This window comes from Neodiprion pinetum, chromosome 2 (assembly GCF_021155775.2).
Source record: "Neodiprion pinetum isolate iyNeoPine1 chromosome 2, iyNeoPine1.2, whole genome shotgun sequence".
NCBI lineage: Eukaryota > Metazoa > Arthropoda > Insecta > Hymenoptera > Diprionidae > Neodiprion > Neodiprion pinetum.
Window position 1 is genome coordinate 42,272,357 of NC_060233.1, and position 14,862 is coordinate 42,287,218.

Sequence of the window (14,862 nt, forward strand, 5' to 3'; positions counted from 1 at the left end):
AATGATGCTTGATTATGTGTATTGCTCTGTCCTGTACGACTTCCAGGTGCCCAGCGTAAAACCACACGCAACGCTTTATTCCGGTGAAATCTGTGGGAGTACTCATTTTTCACACATTGCGTCAAAGCATGACTCATCGCTCACTTCCTTATAAATCCTGTTTATATTTAATAAGACGTCACTTCAAATACTCGTTAAACCGCTATACTGTTTTCCTAAACCTCCCCACTCCCCGCGAGGTTTTTCCGTTACTTGTTGTGTTGCTGAAATATATGATATTGCATCATATTGGAAATTGAAATTGTATCGAGTGTCCCCCCGAGAATGTGAGGTATCTGGGTTGGGTTCTATAAAATGAGTAATAAACAAGATTTACGTAATAATTATATGTATATTTCAAATTACTCTACACAGCTTAGTAAATATTTTTCAGATTATGAGTGCCTGGAAGTGTCACATACTTATATTGTATGTACAGACAATTATCAAGATACCGGAATATCATTACAGAAAAATAGTCCACATCGCTTTTAGACTATTGATGTGAATTATTTTTATCTCGACGAAACCGAATCAGAACTGAACGAGATATAAGATTTACTATTTCTCTTTCATATTTCAAAAACTAGATAATTGCCTGATACGAAATAATAAAAGTATATGGCAGAGCACTCTAGTATTTAGACTTCATTTTTAACTAAAAACTAATACACTTACGTTTTCTAATATATGTGTATGAGGGGCGATGTTTAGTAAAATAACGAGTGTTAACAAAACCAATCCATTGTTTCTGCTGCCACCCACTTTGAAAAGACAATTTCTTATTCAACAAAATCTACATGTTATTGTAAACTACTGGCTATCATCTGTGGATAATTGTGTTAGTGCCCAGTAACACGTTTGGCAGTGACGATTATATGATGAATGTAACAAGGGATTGATATTACCATAACGTACTTTTCTGCATTGTCAATACTTAAAAAAAAAAAAACGGAAAAGAATGGAGTGATAACGTTTACAATGTCAGCCAATTCAATTGACCAATGCTTAAGCACGTTCGCCTCTGATTCGTCGAGCTAACTGTATATCTTTGGGCATAATAGTGACCCGCTTAGCGTGAATGGCGCACAAGTTGGTATCTTCAAAAAGACCAACTAGGTAAGCCTCAGATGCTTCTTGCAGAGCTCCAATTGCCGCACTCTGGAAACGAAGATCAGTCTTGAAGTCCTGGGCAATTTCACGAACAAGACGCTGGAAGGGTAGTTTCCTGATCAGTAATTCTGTAGATTTCTGGTATCTCCTGATCTCACGCAGAGCCACGGTTCCAGGCCTAAGATGAGAAAATCAGTGAAATTACGTTATTAGCATTTCATGTTTTCAGTAGCAATTATTACTACATTTTTGCAAAATTCATCCATCTTTTAACAAATTGTATGAAAGATTTTTTACATGCCTGTAACGATGGGGTTTTTTCACTCCACCAGTTGAAGGTGCACTCTTGCGGGCAGCTTTTGTGGCTAGCTGTTTACGAGGTGCCTTTCCTCCCGTCGATTTACGGGCAGTTTGCTTGGTACGAGCCATTTCTAAGGAGAACCAGATTATTCTAGGTAACTTAGATGTCTCGAGTGTGAGTGTAACGCAAGAATATTCCCGTGTGTACGTGACAGTTGAGAATTGAATTTATACCATATAGTACAATAATATACGTGATAAAAAGCTTCACAATGAAATTCAACGCGTTATGCGCATAACGTTCGTTCTTACATTCGTATTTTACTCCAATGAAATTAGAAAAATTATTGCAGTCTCCAAGATAAATGTGTCAATAATTTCCCTCCAAAATGTTTCACATAGACAAAATGGCGGTAGGTGTGCAACGGTTGTTGCCAGTGTAACGACGCGTTTGGGATAAATTGCAATCCAAGTTTTATCTGGTGCCACCCGACAAAATAGGCACAGAGTTTGTCAGCACTTCGAAGTGGCAATACGCAATATCAGAAAATAAACGATCGTATATATTAAGATTTTTACCTTACGATTGTATAAAGGTGCGGCGGTAACGTTTTTCTACGGTCCTGACACAGGGAGGAATTCAAAGCAACTGATCCCCAATTTACCACAGTGTACGAAGAGTGAAGCAGCCAGCGCACGAACTCAATCAAGAGCTTAGTCGCGTGGAGGGGGCAGGCGTCTGCTGACAACAGTGAGTGCTGATATTGCTGATTCCGCTCCTGCGATCTTGGAGTGGGGGATCGTAAGGGTTGAACGGGTTGAATTTGGGAAACCCTGTTCGCCATCTTCCACCGCTAGAGGCGCTACAGAGATAAACTACGTGCTCCGAATAAATTTCGTTATACCATTGAGTTCGGATGTATAAAGACTGCTAGCCTTATGCACTCTGCTTCGTGGGTGACCGCACGGTAAGGGAACTGAAGGGATGCGGGGGAAAGTGCAATATTCGTGTCGGTCCGATAAGACCAGTCGGTAAGTCCAGAGCAATTGGATTATCGCCAGAACTACTTTCGTTTCTATTCTAGGGGCTGAACTTCTTTATACGTTATGTCCAGTCCATAATTCTACGGCGACCTTAGAGCGCATAAATATTACACTTTTTAAATGTAAAATTCACGATTTGTTATCGTTTGATGTTTATTTTAACGTGTACATTGACTGATTCATTATAACTAAAGATGTAAAGTCAGATGCCCTTGATCAAATTTTCGTGACTAGTTTTCGGGGGATAGGTGGAATAATTCTTCAATCAACGGTATTGGTTTGCGGTATTCAAATTCAGCGCCTGACGTCGCAAGCGACGGCAATTCGGTAGTCAAAGGCTGTGAGCGACTCATCTCGACTGGTTGAGATCTGCGAGTGAATGTCGAAGGTGCCCGTCGGCATCATTCGTTGTCGGGTACGTCCTTAGAGTGCGGGAAGCTGCGCACTTTTGCGCACCAAAATCTAGATTGCTCTTTTAAGTCCGTATCGCATAATTCGATCAGCGTATTTCTGCTAAGTTTACATTCGGCAATGAAAATGCGACCACGGACGCGTGGACCAAAGAACGATGATTTAGGTAGATGTTATAATAGACCGTAAATACTGGAGAAGGTGAGCTTAGTATAATATCGTGGCTTTTGCTATATTGTGTGAAATTTCACTTTTGATGAACTTGTACCTTTACGTGGTGTAATGTGTTTTGGTGCTCTGTTTGCACATTTTTAGTAAATGCGTAACTGTGAGCGGAGTTTCATCTGAATTTCATCCCGAGTTTCGGATGATCCATTTTACCGATACTCCCTTGTGGGTCGTTCGCTTTAAAGTCTTGTTATTTCTTTTTTCATTTTTGACTATTACTGTATCTTCTGATGGGATAAATGCCGATGTTTACCAATTTTGCGAGTTCGTCTACGGGTTTTCCACTCAGTGTAAGTATGCGCATGCAGTCAAACTCGATCAACGAAAAAAAATTCGCTCATCCACAGTAAAAACAATTTTGAGATGATCTACAATAAATATAATCACCGAATAACATCAATTAAAAAACAACATGAGTATATGCATTATGAATGTAAATAGAGACATCGACTTCACATCCAGTGCATATATTTTATTAACAATGGTTCGACATGACCACTCACAGTACATCGTACACAAACTAATGCAAATAACATAGAAGCCAAGCGATTTTGATACTGACGGACATGCGTAAATGCTTTGACTATAGGTACACCGTAAATGGGTATAACTCAAGCCTACTGCGAATAGTCACTCCAATATTTTTTTGGAATCTCTGGATAACTTGTAAAATTGACTATTGCTGAATAAACTTTCATAGAGGTAGACATAATTATCTCGTAACCGCACCAGCCGATGACAAAGATTCACGTTTCTCAACTTGTCACTAATTTTCAATCCCGGGACAGCATTCTTAAAAATAATTTGGTCAAATCTCAATTAGGTATCAATCTACTCATGCGAACTGAAAACCTATCTTTACATAGTAATTAACAATATTATGCGACAAATTATGAAAGCAGAAGAAAATGAAATGACAGATTCACATACCTTTTCGACATTATGGATCTGATTTTCCTGAAGATACTTCAAATGGAAGAAAAGCTCGTAAGCCCAGCCGTCAATGGCCTCGGTTTTTCGTATAGCATGGATCAAAGTAGGCGTCGGAGGCGTGAAATTCAAAGCAAGCGCTTGTAGCCAGCGCTTCAACTGTAACATTATAGGTATATTATACATAGAACATAATGTTGCACAACTCGCAAGAACTGAGATTCCAATCTTAGATTTCATAAAAACTGTATAAAAACTATTGAAATCACTTTTGTTGTATCCGCGATAAGCTGAGCCACGGCTGGTCTCATTATTCTCATGCAATTGTCGAGCGTCGAACCGAGATCAGTCTGCATTAATTTCATCGACGCTCTACTTTCCGGTAGCGACCAAATTATCGAAGCGCCACATTTAGCGCTCATAATATCTCCGCGCTGTATTAAGCTATGTGAATAGATATGCGATTAAGAAGATATAACTTCGGTTATTCAGGGTGTAAAATTCGCAGTTCGACAAAATACCGCGTCTTACTAATCCCTTAGCATGGTGAGAGCATGATTTGCGATGTATTGAGTCGGCCTGATTACTGTATTTTTTGTACAAGCCGCAAGACTGTTTGATAGAAAAACCAGGATATGTGCCAGAGGTCCTGGACGACGTCGAAAATTTATTTGATCTGATCTTCGCGAACGGTGATGATTTCTCTTTGATAATCCATGACGTTGAATAGGTCGGCTTGAGTTTGATTCGGAGCATAATGCATCTGCTGGTTTATCATTACATAGTTAAACACGATTGTGTACCGAAAGGTTGAACAAGATATGTGAATATTAGACGAATCAATAGTTAACAAGATTATCCGTACTTGCGATAATTAAAAATGTACGTATATCTTTTTTTTTCTTACAATTCACATGGTCATTCTCCAAACTGGTTTCATTCGGAACGTATTTATTAGTCGGAATGCAAGGCACACGTATTTGGGGTTCTCTGTTTTCCGGATTTCTTTTAACGTCAACTTCCGGTACATAAGCATCAATGATATCATTTAAGGCTTTAACTTTGTTAGGAAATCCATTTAAACACGTAAGAGCCTACAGGAAAAATACTTTTCTTCAAAAAAGACGCTGTCGCATTCTGCCGAATTTATATTCAGAAGAACATTAAAAATTTTGATTGGAAAGATTTTCAAATCCACAATTTCATTTTGACAAACTATTTTGTAATGAAGACTGCGAATCACTTACCTCGCGCTGCAGTCGGTCTAGATACGATGCCTCAATTTCGTAATCCATTATATCGGTTTCTACTGAATTAAAAATTTCCTTTTTTTTATTCATAAAACAATGTTTTTCTATTTTTTTGCTGAAATTCGATGTTTGTTCTGTGACAGCTCAATTTTGTATGAAAAATTTCTCTTCAAACAAAACCAAAACAAAAATTGTCCTCTTTGAATTTGTGAAATCGGATGTTTATAATACTATAGCTACAAGCACCGCGTGTATTGTTACATTATTCTATTTTCATTTATTCGTTTCACGTTTCAAAATACAAGGTTAAATCAAAAGTTATACGTATGCTATATGTATATTATATTTAGAGCCATATAATCAGCCATGACGAAACCAATCACAACACCTTCCAGATCTATGATCGTTATACATACCGACATAACGAAAGAAAGAAATTTAGGTATATTTTTGCTGTGTGATTTCTGACAGAATAAAAAAAATCGTAGACTCAATACTGATGGTAAAAAGTATCAGATGAAAGTAGAGGGCACAAATTATTCTACGCCCTGTAAGTATTTTCATTACTTTTGACACAGTTGAATTCCTGTTGCAAATAAATAAAATACTTCTGAACCGTAAATTTTCAAGAAATATACCAATGTGAACATCAAAGAAATGTTCACTCTGTAAACCTTCTCCAGTTCTTCTTCAATTGCCAAATCTTCATTAAGAGCACACCTATATTAATAAATACAAATATCATGTCTTTTGGGTATGTTGTAAAAAATTACGTACTTCAAGTTAAGATACTTTGCATTATAGATATATTTTCCAGTGCTGAAGAAGTTTTCTTTCTGGGTTTAGTAAGATTGATAATGATGATTTGGGTCGTAATTTTATAATTACTATTCAATGGAGTCTGTCTATTTTTGAGAGTCTAATTAATCTCAAATTCTTATAAATTAAGTCGACGATCATGATTTACTAATCACTCGAGAAAATTAATTTGCCGATTCTCAATTGCTGATCGCATGTACATACATGCAGGAAGCATAAATATCGAATTTCATATCAAACCCCACAGGGACGATAAGTTAAACGATATATGATAACCTTTTTGATAATTGAAGAAAAAAGGAGATAGATTTCGCAATAAACAGAAATTATTTACTTAAAAGCAAGCAAATAAGCAAAAGTGTGTTTATACATATACTTATCTATGCAGTGGATGGAACCTAGTTCAAATTAAAACATGTTCAGATCCTACAACCCATACATGGCGAAAACAGTTTTTTTTTTGTTTTTTTTTTTAGATTTAGAACACATTACAATAATGAAAGGGTTCAAGTAGTGGTGGTAGTGGTAAGATGTTTGTAACGTAATTCTGATTTCATTGAAAAGCAAGATTTCTTAGTTTTATCGTTCATCATTTTTTACCACATCATACTCTCTGAGGTTTAAATTAGAATAAAGTTTGCACTCATATGTGAGGGCGATGTTGATTTTTCCTTAATACAAGGATTCAGCGTTTGTCGATCGAGGCCGCTTTATCTTCTCAAGATTTTTTATAACTATGTCGTGTAACGAACAGTAACGGTTACGAACTTCACACATCACCAGCCATAAGCTGAGGTATTCCTTTTCGTCCAATTCTTGAACCGAGCGCCTGTAGTCAATGATGTGTGGATATTTGGCTACTTTACTTACAATTTTACCTCTTGATATGAAGTACCTAGAAAAAAGCATTTCATTATTGTTATATGTCATCATTTTCAATTATGCCGTGTTTTACAAGACATGCGCAACATTTCTTACCTCGAAATTTGATCAAAGAATGCTGCAGCTTCGCTTTCAACTGATTGGATTTCAGCTAAAGTGTCTTCCTGGATTGAGACACCAAAATTGTTTCCATCTTCAATTTTTGGAATCATAAACGAAATCCACATTTTCAGCTGTAGAAACAATGTGAAGGAAAATAAATTAACAAAACGGAGCGACATTTCTCGACCGAGATAATAAATGATTAACATATATGGGGAAACTAGCATTACATAAGACATAGATTTTTGAATCAATATGCTATGTTCTTCTCAATTATCTCAGGAGTTGTTTTTTTCAATTTTTCGCGGTTTTATAACCTTTTCCTCAACAATATACTTACAAGGTTGGAATCCTCGACAAGTTGCCTGATGTATGGCTTGGCAATACGAATCAGTTCACAGAGTGGTTTGTTACATGGTACGGGTCCGCTGGGGAGAACCATAACTTTGGTACCGCTGGCCTCAATATCGTTCAAATTGTTCTCCAGCTTCAGTTTTTTTGTTGCTGGTCCATCGTCGGAATGATTAAGCGAAATTGGATCTGGGATAGGGACATTCAAATCCTGATGTACATCGGAAAGTTCACGGTTGCAGAAGCTCGGTGTTTCCAAAAGCTCATTAAGCTTCATTATCTTCTCAGGAAAGCCTTTTATGATCAATTGTTCCGCCTGATGTTTGTATGAAAAAACATTTTAATAGCAAATGGTTAGGGGATTAGTGTAGCGTTCGAAATAGATTCGGTACTGCTGTTAAACTTTCGATTCAAATTGCAAGGTTCATTAACTGCTGTTTCGACTTAAGTGGATATTGATTACCTTCGTTTTAAGCGAATCTTTGTATTCCTGGACCTGCAAGGAGAATTAATAATTAACATTTTGTATAAATTCAGTTGGAGATTCACTTTCATGCATGTTCTACTCAACTTATTCTCAAATACCTCAGTTTCAGTAAAAGCATCTTTCGAACCTTTTGATTCATTGCTTGGAACAGGGCGAAAAAATAACGGCAACATTTCTGGTAATTTTAAGTGATTTTTACGTTGTTAAATTTTTTACGCTACTTCTACGCGTGAATACGGTATATGTTTAATTAATTTGTCATTTTTTATTAGCGGTGACATGACTTACGAATTTTGGCAGGTTATTGAGAAATTTTTGTCGTCAAACAAATGAATTCGTTAAAATTCAATTTTATCAATATCTAATATCTGCAGGTAAGTATGATATCATTCGAAGGACATGTAGACAAAATTATACCTTGCAGCTTGTGTGATACATGAAGAAAATTTCTAACGACAGACTATTTTTTATAAGGCAGCGACGCTTTATGACGGCAGGTCATGGCTGAAAAATATACGCGTCATAATCACAAGGAAGTGTTAAAAGTTTTGTCAACTGAAATGCAGGTTCGACTTGTAAATGTAACAATAATAATCTACATATTTGTAAAAAAAACGTGAAAAATTTCCGCAATAGGCAAGTATGCGGACTAAACTTTCCAATTTATATCGTACGTACGGCGCAATGTGCACGATTTAAGGTTAGGTTAGGTTAATAGCACAGTAGAACGGTGATGTTTAAGCGGCATTGTAGAAAGTGAATAGTGAATAAGGATTTTACAAAATTTAGGATCGTGTACTATGATCGATAATGGGTAAGGAAAGTTTGACAATTACCACATTTGTTGGTGCCATCGTGAAACACAAAACAATACTAAGCCGAGCCTGTAACCTGTAACCCTACCGGTCGATGTTGGCACTAGTTAAAAACCAGTTGTATTTCACCTTTCTGAGAACTCTTGGGACTAAAATTTTGCGCAGGAAGGGTTAGACGGATGTCTTAGGTGTTGTTAACAAAGAAATTACCTTCTGCAACGTTGAATCAGCCATTATATCACTTAGTAAAAAATATAACTTATAAAATATAACCACACTCTTTCCCTCGTTGAAACGTGCAACTTCAAACCTATAAGTGGTCTCTACTTCCAACAGGAAGTTGTCAATGAGTTTTGGAACGCTCTAGTCAAATCAAAAACCAACTAACTATATCAGTGTCTTCAGTAAACAACAATCGCATTTATATTCACATTTATTCACTGAAAATTGGCCAACATTCAATGATTAGGCGTATTCCAATGGTACTAAAATCATTCCAAGCACTTTATGTATTCTCCATTCACACGATGAACCTCGATCTGATCTTGATATTCCGCAAGTCAGTTGACTCATCTTCGATTTCACGAAACGCTGCAACCAAAACGCGCAACTGTGTCTTTATTAATACAAAACAGTATACATAGTTTAACACATTAATGTGGAAACGTTTGTAAATATGTAGCGATCCACGCTATAGAGTTGTACATGAAATCAGTCGTTTTTAACTATGATTAAAAAAAAATTGTATAATGCACGGACATCACTAATCCTTGAAAGACGTAGCTTTGTGTACATTATTTAAGCGTTTCTAATTTTTAAATCAATACGTTGCAGCATACGCTGTCGTAAAAATATTTCACTTGATTAAAATCGAGTAAGGTAAGATAAAATGACTCAACGATTTGATACAACGTTGATCCGGTGTATTTTTGAATATTCGCCTTTCTTGTATAATCGCGCCTGTAAAATCGAAGAGACTCGGCAACTCGATTATTAGATTCGATTTAAAAGCCTCGAATTGTGACAGATGAGAATTGAGACGTGCGAGGAATGATAAACAAATGCATACCTTGAAGCTGAGTAACCGAATCACTGGTGGAATAAACTCTCAAAGATAAACAATCTCAAATTATTGACTCAAGTCTCACGGCCGACGGCATGTACTTGACATTAGTCGAACGGATACGTGTTGATAAGATAATACATTTCCTATGATAACGATCTATTCACGTATTAGCAACAGGAAATAACAGCGCGTTAGTTATTGAGAATTAATTTAATTGAATTAAGGATGACGAACGAACCAGGTACCTCAAAAGATGATCATCCACCTAATGATGTTGGAGGGATACCTCGTAAGTGTTCATCAATATCTTACAAGGCGTATTCATCGTACTTCATAGACAACCATTTTTTAAGTTCTACTCAATGAATCCGTTTGGTGTACTGTTAAAATGCAAAAATAGCATTGTGTAAGGTATTCTATAGAACCTTTCTCTTGCTTCATCATATTCATTAACACTTGTCGATACATTTTCAAAAGATCATACTGAAGTCTCGATGTATTGTTATAGCAAATACATCCAGCGAATTAGATGTATCAAATGTGGAAAAACATTGGGGATTAACAATGAGGCGTCCATCAGTACAACGGAAACATGCACAGCATGCTCGATATATGCCGTCCAGAACTTTAGGTGAATATTATTATTGAGTCTCTATGTTTATTTATCAATGAAAGAAGAGTATCTAACGAGATACTTTTGTCCTGTGTTTTTTCAAACATTTCAATTATTTCAGTCGGTTTGAATGAGGAGACAAAACATGAACGGCACGGACGGACAAACGCGCTTCTGTATGCTACCATGAGAGCTCATCGAGAACCTGTCTCACCAACAGAAGATCGTGCAATGAACATAGCGAGCCGCATGGAGTTGGACGACGAACTAATGCACGATGATCCTATATCAGAACTTCTTAGAATAGAGAAACTGCGAGACATGCCACAGTGTCTTACTGTGAAAAGGACAATTAAGGCTAGGCTTACGACATCGGTCAGCGAAAATAAGAAGAAAAGGAAACCGATCAGCTTTTGGAAGCGACTGAAATACAAAATCAGTATGAGTTTTACCAAGGTGACAATTGGAATGCAGAATTTTTTCATGCTGTTTAAACTAAGTCCAGAGGATTTTGTACTTTAAAAATGAATATTTTTAAGCTCTGCCGATTTCTAAGTTACACAGTTTTATGTAAACTATGTCCAACTGTTTTAAAGAATGATTTATTTCAATGTCAGGATTTGTGAGGCCTCAACTTTTTAGCTAGAGATAGTCTAATTTCAAAATTAACCACACATTCTACCATCATTTTTCAGTACAAGAGGCACTGTCACTCATACATAACAACTCATTAGACATACTAGCGCCTAAAAATACTTTTGAATGCAGATTGGTATGGCAATGCGTGAGGTCGCATCGACTATGGAGCTGTGGTATCATTCGATCAAAGCAATCGAGGGTCATTTTGGTAGCGGGGTAGCTACTTACTTCAAATTTCTGCGCTGGTTATTCATTTCAAACACCATATGCTGTGTCTTGAGGTACTAGTATCTTCAACTATATGAATCGTACACACGTGTAGTTTGATTTAACATGATTTATACTTTTAGTTTGGGATTCATCGTCCTACCACAGTCTTTGTTGGAAGCGTATTCAGATACGGCATTCAGTGGATGGGATCTTTTAACAGGAACTGTAAGTCTGCTGACTAAGAGTAATAAGAGTTATTGAAAACTTGAAAGATCAGGTGTAAGGAAAATAATCCAGCTTTCTTGACTAAATCAATTATATCTTTAGTTGTTACTTTTAACGGTAATTTTAATAACTGAAAAATGAACCTCAGTATGACAATGGAATAGAGATGGATGCCAACAACCAGTTCCATTGGACGAAAAAATTTTGGTTAATTAATAATGCAAGTAATTTCACGTTATAGGGCTTTTTTACGGATTCGATAATGTATTACGGATTTTATTCAAATGGAACAGTCTCAAAAGGATCTTACCTGACATACAGCATTCCATCAGCGTATTTTATGACGTTGTTATGTTGTTATATTTTCACTTTTCTTCTTCTTTCAATCAAGTTAGTATGCATTTATTTACGGTGTTAATCGTCTTATCATTTATCGAATTGTTTATTCATGTTTACATTTCATGCAACTCAAGCGAGGAGCAAAAACAAGTAAACGTTGCTGGCACCTTATTAATATTTTATTAATCAAAGTTGGTAAATCCAAATACTTCTTGTTCTAGAGTTGCACGTTCATATCGTAAGAATTTTATTGAAACTGCCGGTGGCTTGACTAATCTGTACGCCAGCAAAATATTTTGTGGTTGGGACTTCGGCATCGCTTCTTACAAAGCAGCAAACTTACGGTCTGCTACCATTTATGGAGAATTAAAGGAGTTATTGGGAGAAGCCCAGAAACAATCACACAAAGGCTGTGTCATCAAAACTTATGTGCTGTTAATTCAAGTAGCCGTGACGGTATTAGTAATTACTATTATGTCCAGCACTGGAGTATTACTATGGAAATTATTGACCCAGTACACAGTGGACTACAGTCAAACCGTCTTTACTTTGCTTGTACCATTATCTATTACGACTGTCATGAACCTATATCCAGCGTTTTTCTCATGGCTGGTTAGTATTCAATGTAATAATACATAGGCATGCATACTTTGTAAGCTGGAAGTGGAAATTGATGGCGTTCATTTATGAGTTGTCGACGTTTGTTCCATTAATCATTGTTGTTATTATTACTTGTAGGCTCAATACGAAGGCTATGCGAGTAAACGCACAACTCTCTACGTAACAATGATAAGAACCTATATTATGGAAGTTGTGATTGTTGGAGTGCTTCTAGCCTTTTGGCTCTCTCATTCAACCGAAAATTGCTGGCAGACTGCATTTACTCAGGAAATATATCGGCTAATTATTATTGACTTCATAATATCTATAGTCCTGATATTCATGGCTCAAATGATAAGATCAAAGATTTACATATTGGGATGGAAGAAAATTGGGGCACCAAGATTTGACATAGCTCGAAACACCTTGAATCTGACTTACAATCAGACACTGTTCTGGATAGCTTTCTACTTTAGTCCACCAATGTCATTCGTTATTCTTACAAAATTGATCTTGATTTTTTATATCAAGAAATACGGAGTCTTGAATCACTGTGAACCACCATCGCGATCCTGGAGAGCTGCGCAAACGCAGACTCTTTTTTTGGCACTAGCATTTCTGTCAATGGTTGGTGTACTCACAGTTCTTGGATACATTGTGACGAATATAAAATCTCAGGATTGTGGCCCGTTTCAAGATTACGAGTACACTTGGCAAATGGTTGTTTTGGGCGTACTGCAGCTAAGAAATGACAGTCAATTCTGGGTGGTTGTTACAGGATTAGCAAAACCTGGTATCGGTGCTGCAATACTAATTGCAATGTGGTAAGTAGTTAGAACTTTAATAATAAGGAACCTTCGACTATCTACCATTAAGATATTGGAAAATAATGCTGGTGCAACAAATTTCAGCGTTGCTGTTTATTATTTGCGTGCCAAGGCTTGTGCCAGAAAAGAAATGGTTGAAATTTTACGAGGCATGTTGGTCTTGGAAGCTCAGGACAAGGAATTCCTTCTAAATGGAATATCTAGAGTGACAGAGGAACGTTAGTATCCCGAGCACTTACCTTTCCGAACACTGCACTATACTTCAATACAGGCATAGTCTCTAATTCAAAAATTTTACTTTTCATAGAATGGTTGTATCACCTGAATCCGCTACTAACACCACGACCTAGTTTGCTAACCAATCCTCAGCAGGAGCATGTCGGGGGGACTCCAGCTCGTCACCGTCGTTATAGTAAACTGAACTATCATGCCCGAAAATCAAGTATATCCTCGATAAATTATCAGGAATCAAATAATGCATTGCACAAATCATTGTCTTCTGATGCCTTTCGCGAAAGTATTGGTAATAGAAATGATCAGTACTTGGAATTGACTCAAAGGCCAAGCACGGTTTCGGACGCTAGTAGTATTCATGATTCTATAAAAAGTCGGGATGCAAACGAAGGGATCGCTCGTCAATACGACTTCTTTTAGTCAACAAGATTACAGTATAGGCTTGTCTATTAGACAAGTATGGATAATTTAGTTAAGTATTGAAATTTGTATTTGTCTTTTGCTATATCGCAAAAATCTAATGGTATGGACAGTGCTGTTAAGATTACTAACTATTGGTGTTTTTTTTTTTAAATGTATTCTTGAGACTGCTATGGATTGAGTAGCTGTAGCTCGTGCAGTACAGTATTATTTATATTCAAGCATTTTTACACATCGTTCTTTGATATTTTTGTGCTTTAATAACATATTTTTACATACCAGTTTTGCTATAGTATTTACGTATTATTATTTTGTGGCTCTAATACAAACTCGACCAATGTGTATGGCAGATAATTTAGATTTGGGAATAATAGAAATCACGAAAACAGACATTACAAATTCCGCGAGAGTTTCAAATTCTCTCACAAAAATTTTCACGTCAAGAACGACAACTGAGATATTCTTAATCAAAATATTAGGTGTAATGTTAGGTAATGATAAAGTTCTGCAGATCCATTCGGTATGCACACCCTACTTTATTGTGCCACAGATTGAAAGCCTATACCAAATAGTAAGTGAAATAATTTGTGATAAAGTTGAACTGTATAAACAATTTATTATCATTGAGAATAGAATCAAATGCAATGACATTGTGCCAATTTTAGTGGTAATATGATAGACTCGAATATATATATATATACATAAAAATAAATATATTTTTTAAAAAATATTTGTAAACACTTTTGTAACTTATCTCTAGTTTTAATCACAAATATGCCTTCAGAAATGAATAATGATTCCTATACATACACATACATATGTGTACCCCTAATTTGTTCTTACTTGACAACGGTTGTTAAGAAAATAAACATCGTACTTCAGTGACGACACATGTGCTATTGATTACAATTTGGTTAT

General features: G+C 36.4%; 4 protein-coding genes across 9 annotated transcripts; 1 reads left to right on the forward strand and 3 right to left on the reverse strand.

Annotated features, from left to right (window-relative positions):
* Nucleotides 1–371: 371 nt before the first annotated feature.
* On the reverse strand, nucleotides 372–2,191 carry LOC124212038 (histone H3.3A). 2 transcript variants are annotated; one of them, XM_046611727.2, is made up of 3 exons: nucleotides 2,037–2,191; nucleotides 1,454–1,583; nucleotides 372–1,330 (listed from the first exon to the last, which is right to left on the reverse strand). In XM_046611727.2, exons 2-3 carry the CDS (start codon nucleotides 1,579–1,581, stop codon nucleotides 1,048–1,050), a joined length of 411 nt encoding a protein of 136 aa, XP_046467683.1. In that variant the 5' UTR covers nucleotides 1,582–1,583; nucleotides 2,037–2,191; the 3' UTR covers nucleotides 372–1,047. The 2 variants fall into 2 exon arrangements, with proteins under 2 accessions (XP_046467683.1, XP_046467682.1); XM_046611726.2 differs by having other exon boundaries at nucleotides 2,032–2,187.
* A 1,574-nt stretch (nucleotides 2,192–3,765) lies between these two features.
* Nucleotides 3,766–5,360, reverse strand: LOC124212325 (uncharacterized). Its single transcript, XM_069133196.1, has 6 exons — nucleotides 5,313–5,360; nucleotides 4,952–5,159; nucleotides 4,597–4,828; nucleotides 4,335–4,509; nucleotides 4,066–4,224; nucleotides 3,766–3,927 (listed from the first exon to the last, which is right to left on the reverse strand). Exons 1-6 carry the CDS (start codon nucleotides 5,358–5,360, stop codon nucleotides 3,766–3,768), a joined length of 984 nt encoding a protein of 327 aa, XP_068989297.1.
* Nucleotides 5,361–5,567: 207 nt separating this feature from the next.
* On the reverse strand, nucleotides 5,568–9,137 carry REG (proteasome regulator gamma). 4 transcript variants are annotated; one of them, XM_046611720.2, is made up of 5 exons: nucleotides 8,982–9,137; nucleotides 7,933–7,965; nucleotides 7,459–7,785; nucleotides 7,113–7,249; nucleotides 5,568–7,029 (listed from the first exon to the last, which is right to left on the reverse strand). In XM_046611720.2, the coding sequence occupies exons 1-5, from the start codon at nucleotides 9,003–9,005 to the stop codon at nucleotides 6,807–6,809; spliced, it is 744 nt and encodes a 247-aa protein (XP_046467676.1). In that variant the 5' UTR covers nucleotides 9,006–9,137; the 3' UTR covers nucleotides 5,568–6,806. The 4 variants fall into 4 exon arrangements, with proteins under 4 accessions (XP_046467676.1, XP_046467678.1, XP_046467677.1 ...); XM_046611722.2 differs by lacking the exon at nucleotides 8,982–9,137 and adding an exon at nucleotides 8,793–8,904; XM_046611721.2 differs by lacking the exon at nucleotides 8,982–9,137 and adding an exon at nucleotides 8,374–8,552.
* Nucleotides 9,138–9,319: 182 nt separating this feature from the next.
* LOC124212028 (transmembrane channel-like protein 5) lies at nucleotides 9,320–14,847 on the forward strand. 2 transcript variants are annotated; one of them, XM_046611705.2, is made up of 11 exons: nucleotides 9,320–9,650; nucleotides 10,062–10,126; nucleotides 10,346–10,468; nucleotides 10,572–10,906; nucleotides 11,219–11,370; nucleotides 11,440–11,524; nucleotides 11,766–11,914; nucleotides 12,085–12,475; nucleotides 12,602–13,287; nucleotides 13,375–13,508; nucleotides 13,598–14,847. In XM_046611705.2, exons 2-11 carry the CDS (start codon nucleotides 10,063–10,065, stop codon nucleotides 13,942–13,944), a joined length of 2,466 nt encoding a protein of 821 aa, XP_046467661.1. In that variant the 5' UTR covers nucleotides 9,320–9,650; nucleotide 10,062; the 3' UTR covers nucleotides 13,945–14,847. The 2 variants fall into 2 exon arrangements, with proteins under 2 accessions (XP_046467661.1, XP_046467662.1); XM_046611706.2 differs by lacking the exons at nucleotides 9,320–9,650; nucleotides 10,062–10,126 and adding an exon at nucleotides 10,163–10,248.
* Nucleotides 14,848–14,862: the final 15 nt, after the last annotated feature.

Bases quoted from the DNA above. Each gene is read 5' to 3' on its own strand.
- LOC124212038 (XM_046611727.2), bottom strand. From the start codon at position 1,581: ATGGCTCGTACCAAGCAAACTGCCCGTAAATCGACGGGAGGAAAGGCA. The intron at 1,331-1,453 runs GCATGTAAAAAA...TTCTCATCTTAG, and splicing joins AAAAAACCCCATCGTTACAG to GCCTGGAACCGTGGCTCTGC.
- LOC124212325 (XM_069133196.1), bottom strand. From the start codon at position 5,360: ATGGATTACGAAATTGAGGCATCGTATCTAGACCGACTGCAGCGCGAG. The intron at 5,160-5,312 runs GTAAGTGATTCG...TTTTTCCTGTAG, and splicing joins TAGACCGACTGCAGCGCGAG to GCTCTTACGTGTTTAAATGG. The intron at 4,225-4,334 runs GTGATTTCAATA...ATAATGTTACAG, and splicing joins TTATCGCGGATACAACAAAA to TTGAAGCGCTGGCTACAAGC.
- REG (XM_046611718.2), bottom strand. From the start codon at position 8,129: ATGTTGCCGTTATTTTTTCGCCCTGTTCCAAGCAATGAATCAAAAGGT. The intron at 7,786-7,932 runs GTAATCAATATC...TACAAACATCAG, and splicing joins AAGATTCGCTTAAAACGAAG to GCGGAACAATTGATCATAAA. The intron at 7,250-7,458 runs GTAAGTATATTG...TTGTTTCTACAG, and splicing joins TTGTCGAGGATTCCAACCTT to CTGAAAATGTGGATTTCGTT.
- LOC124212028 (XM_046611705.2), top strand. From the start codon at position 10,063: ATGACGAACGAACCAGGTACCTCAAAAGATGATCATCCACCTAATGAT. The intron at 10,469-10,571 runs GTGAATATTATT...CAATTATTTCAG, and splicing joins TATGCCGTCCAGAACTTTAG to TCGGTTTGAATGAGGAGACA. The intron at 13,288-13,374 runs GTAAGTAGTTAG...AACAAATTTCAG, and splicing joins GCAATACTAATTGCAATGTG to CGTTGCTGTTTATTATTTGC.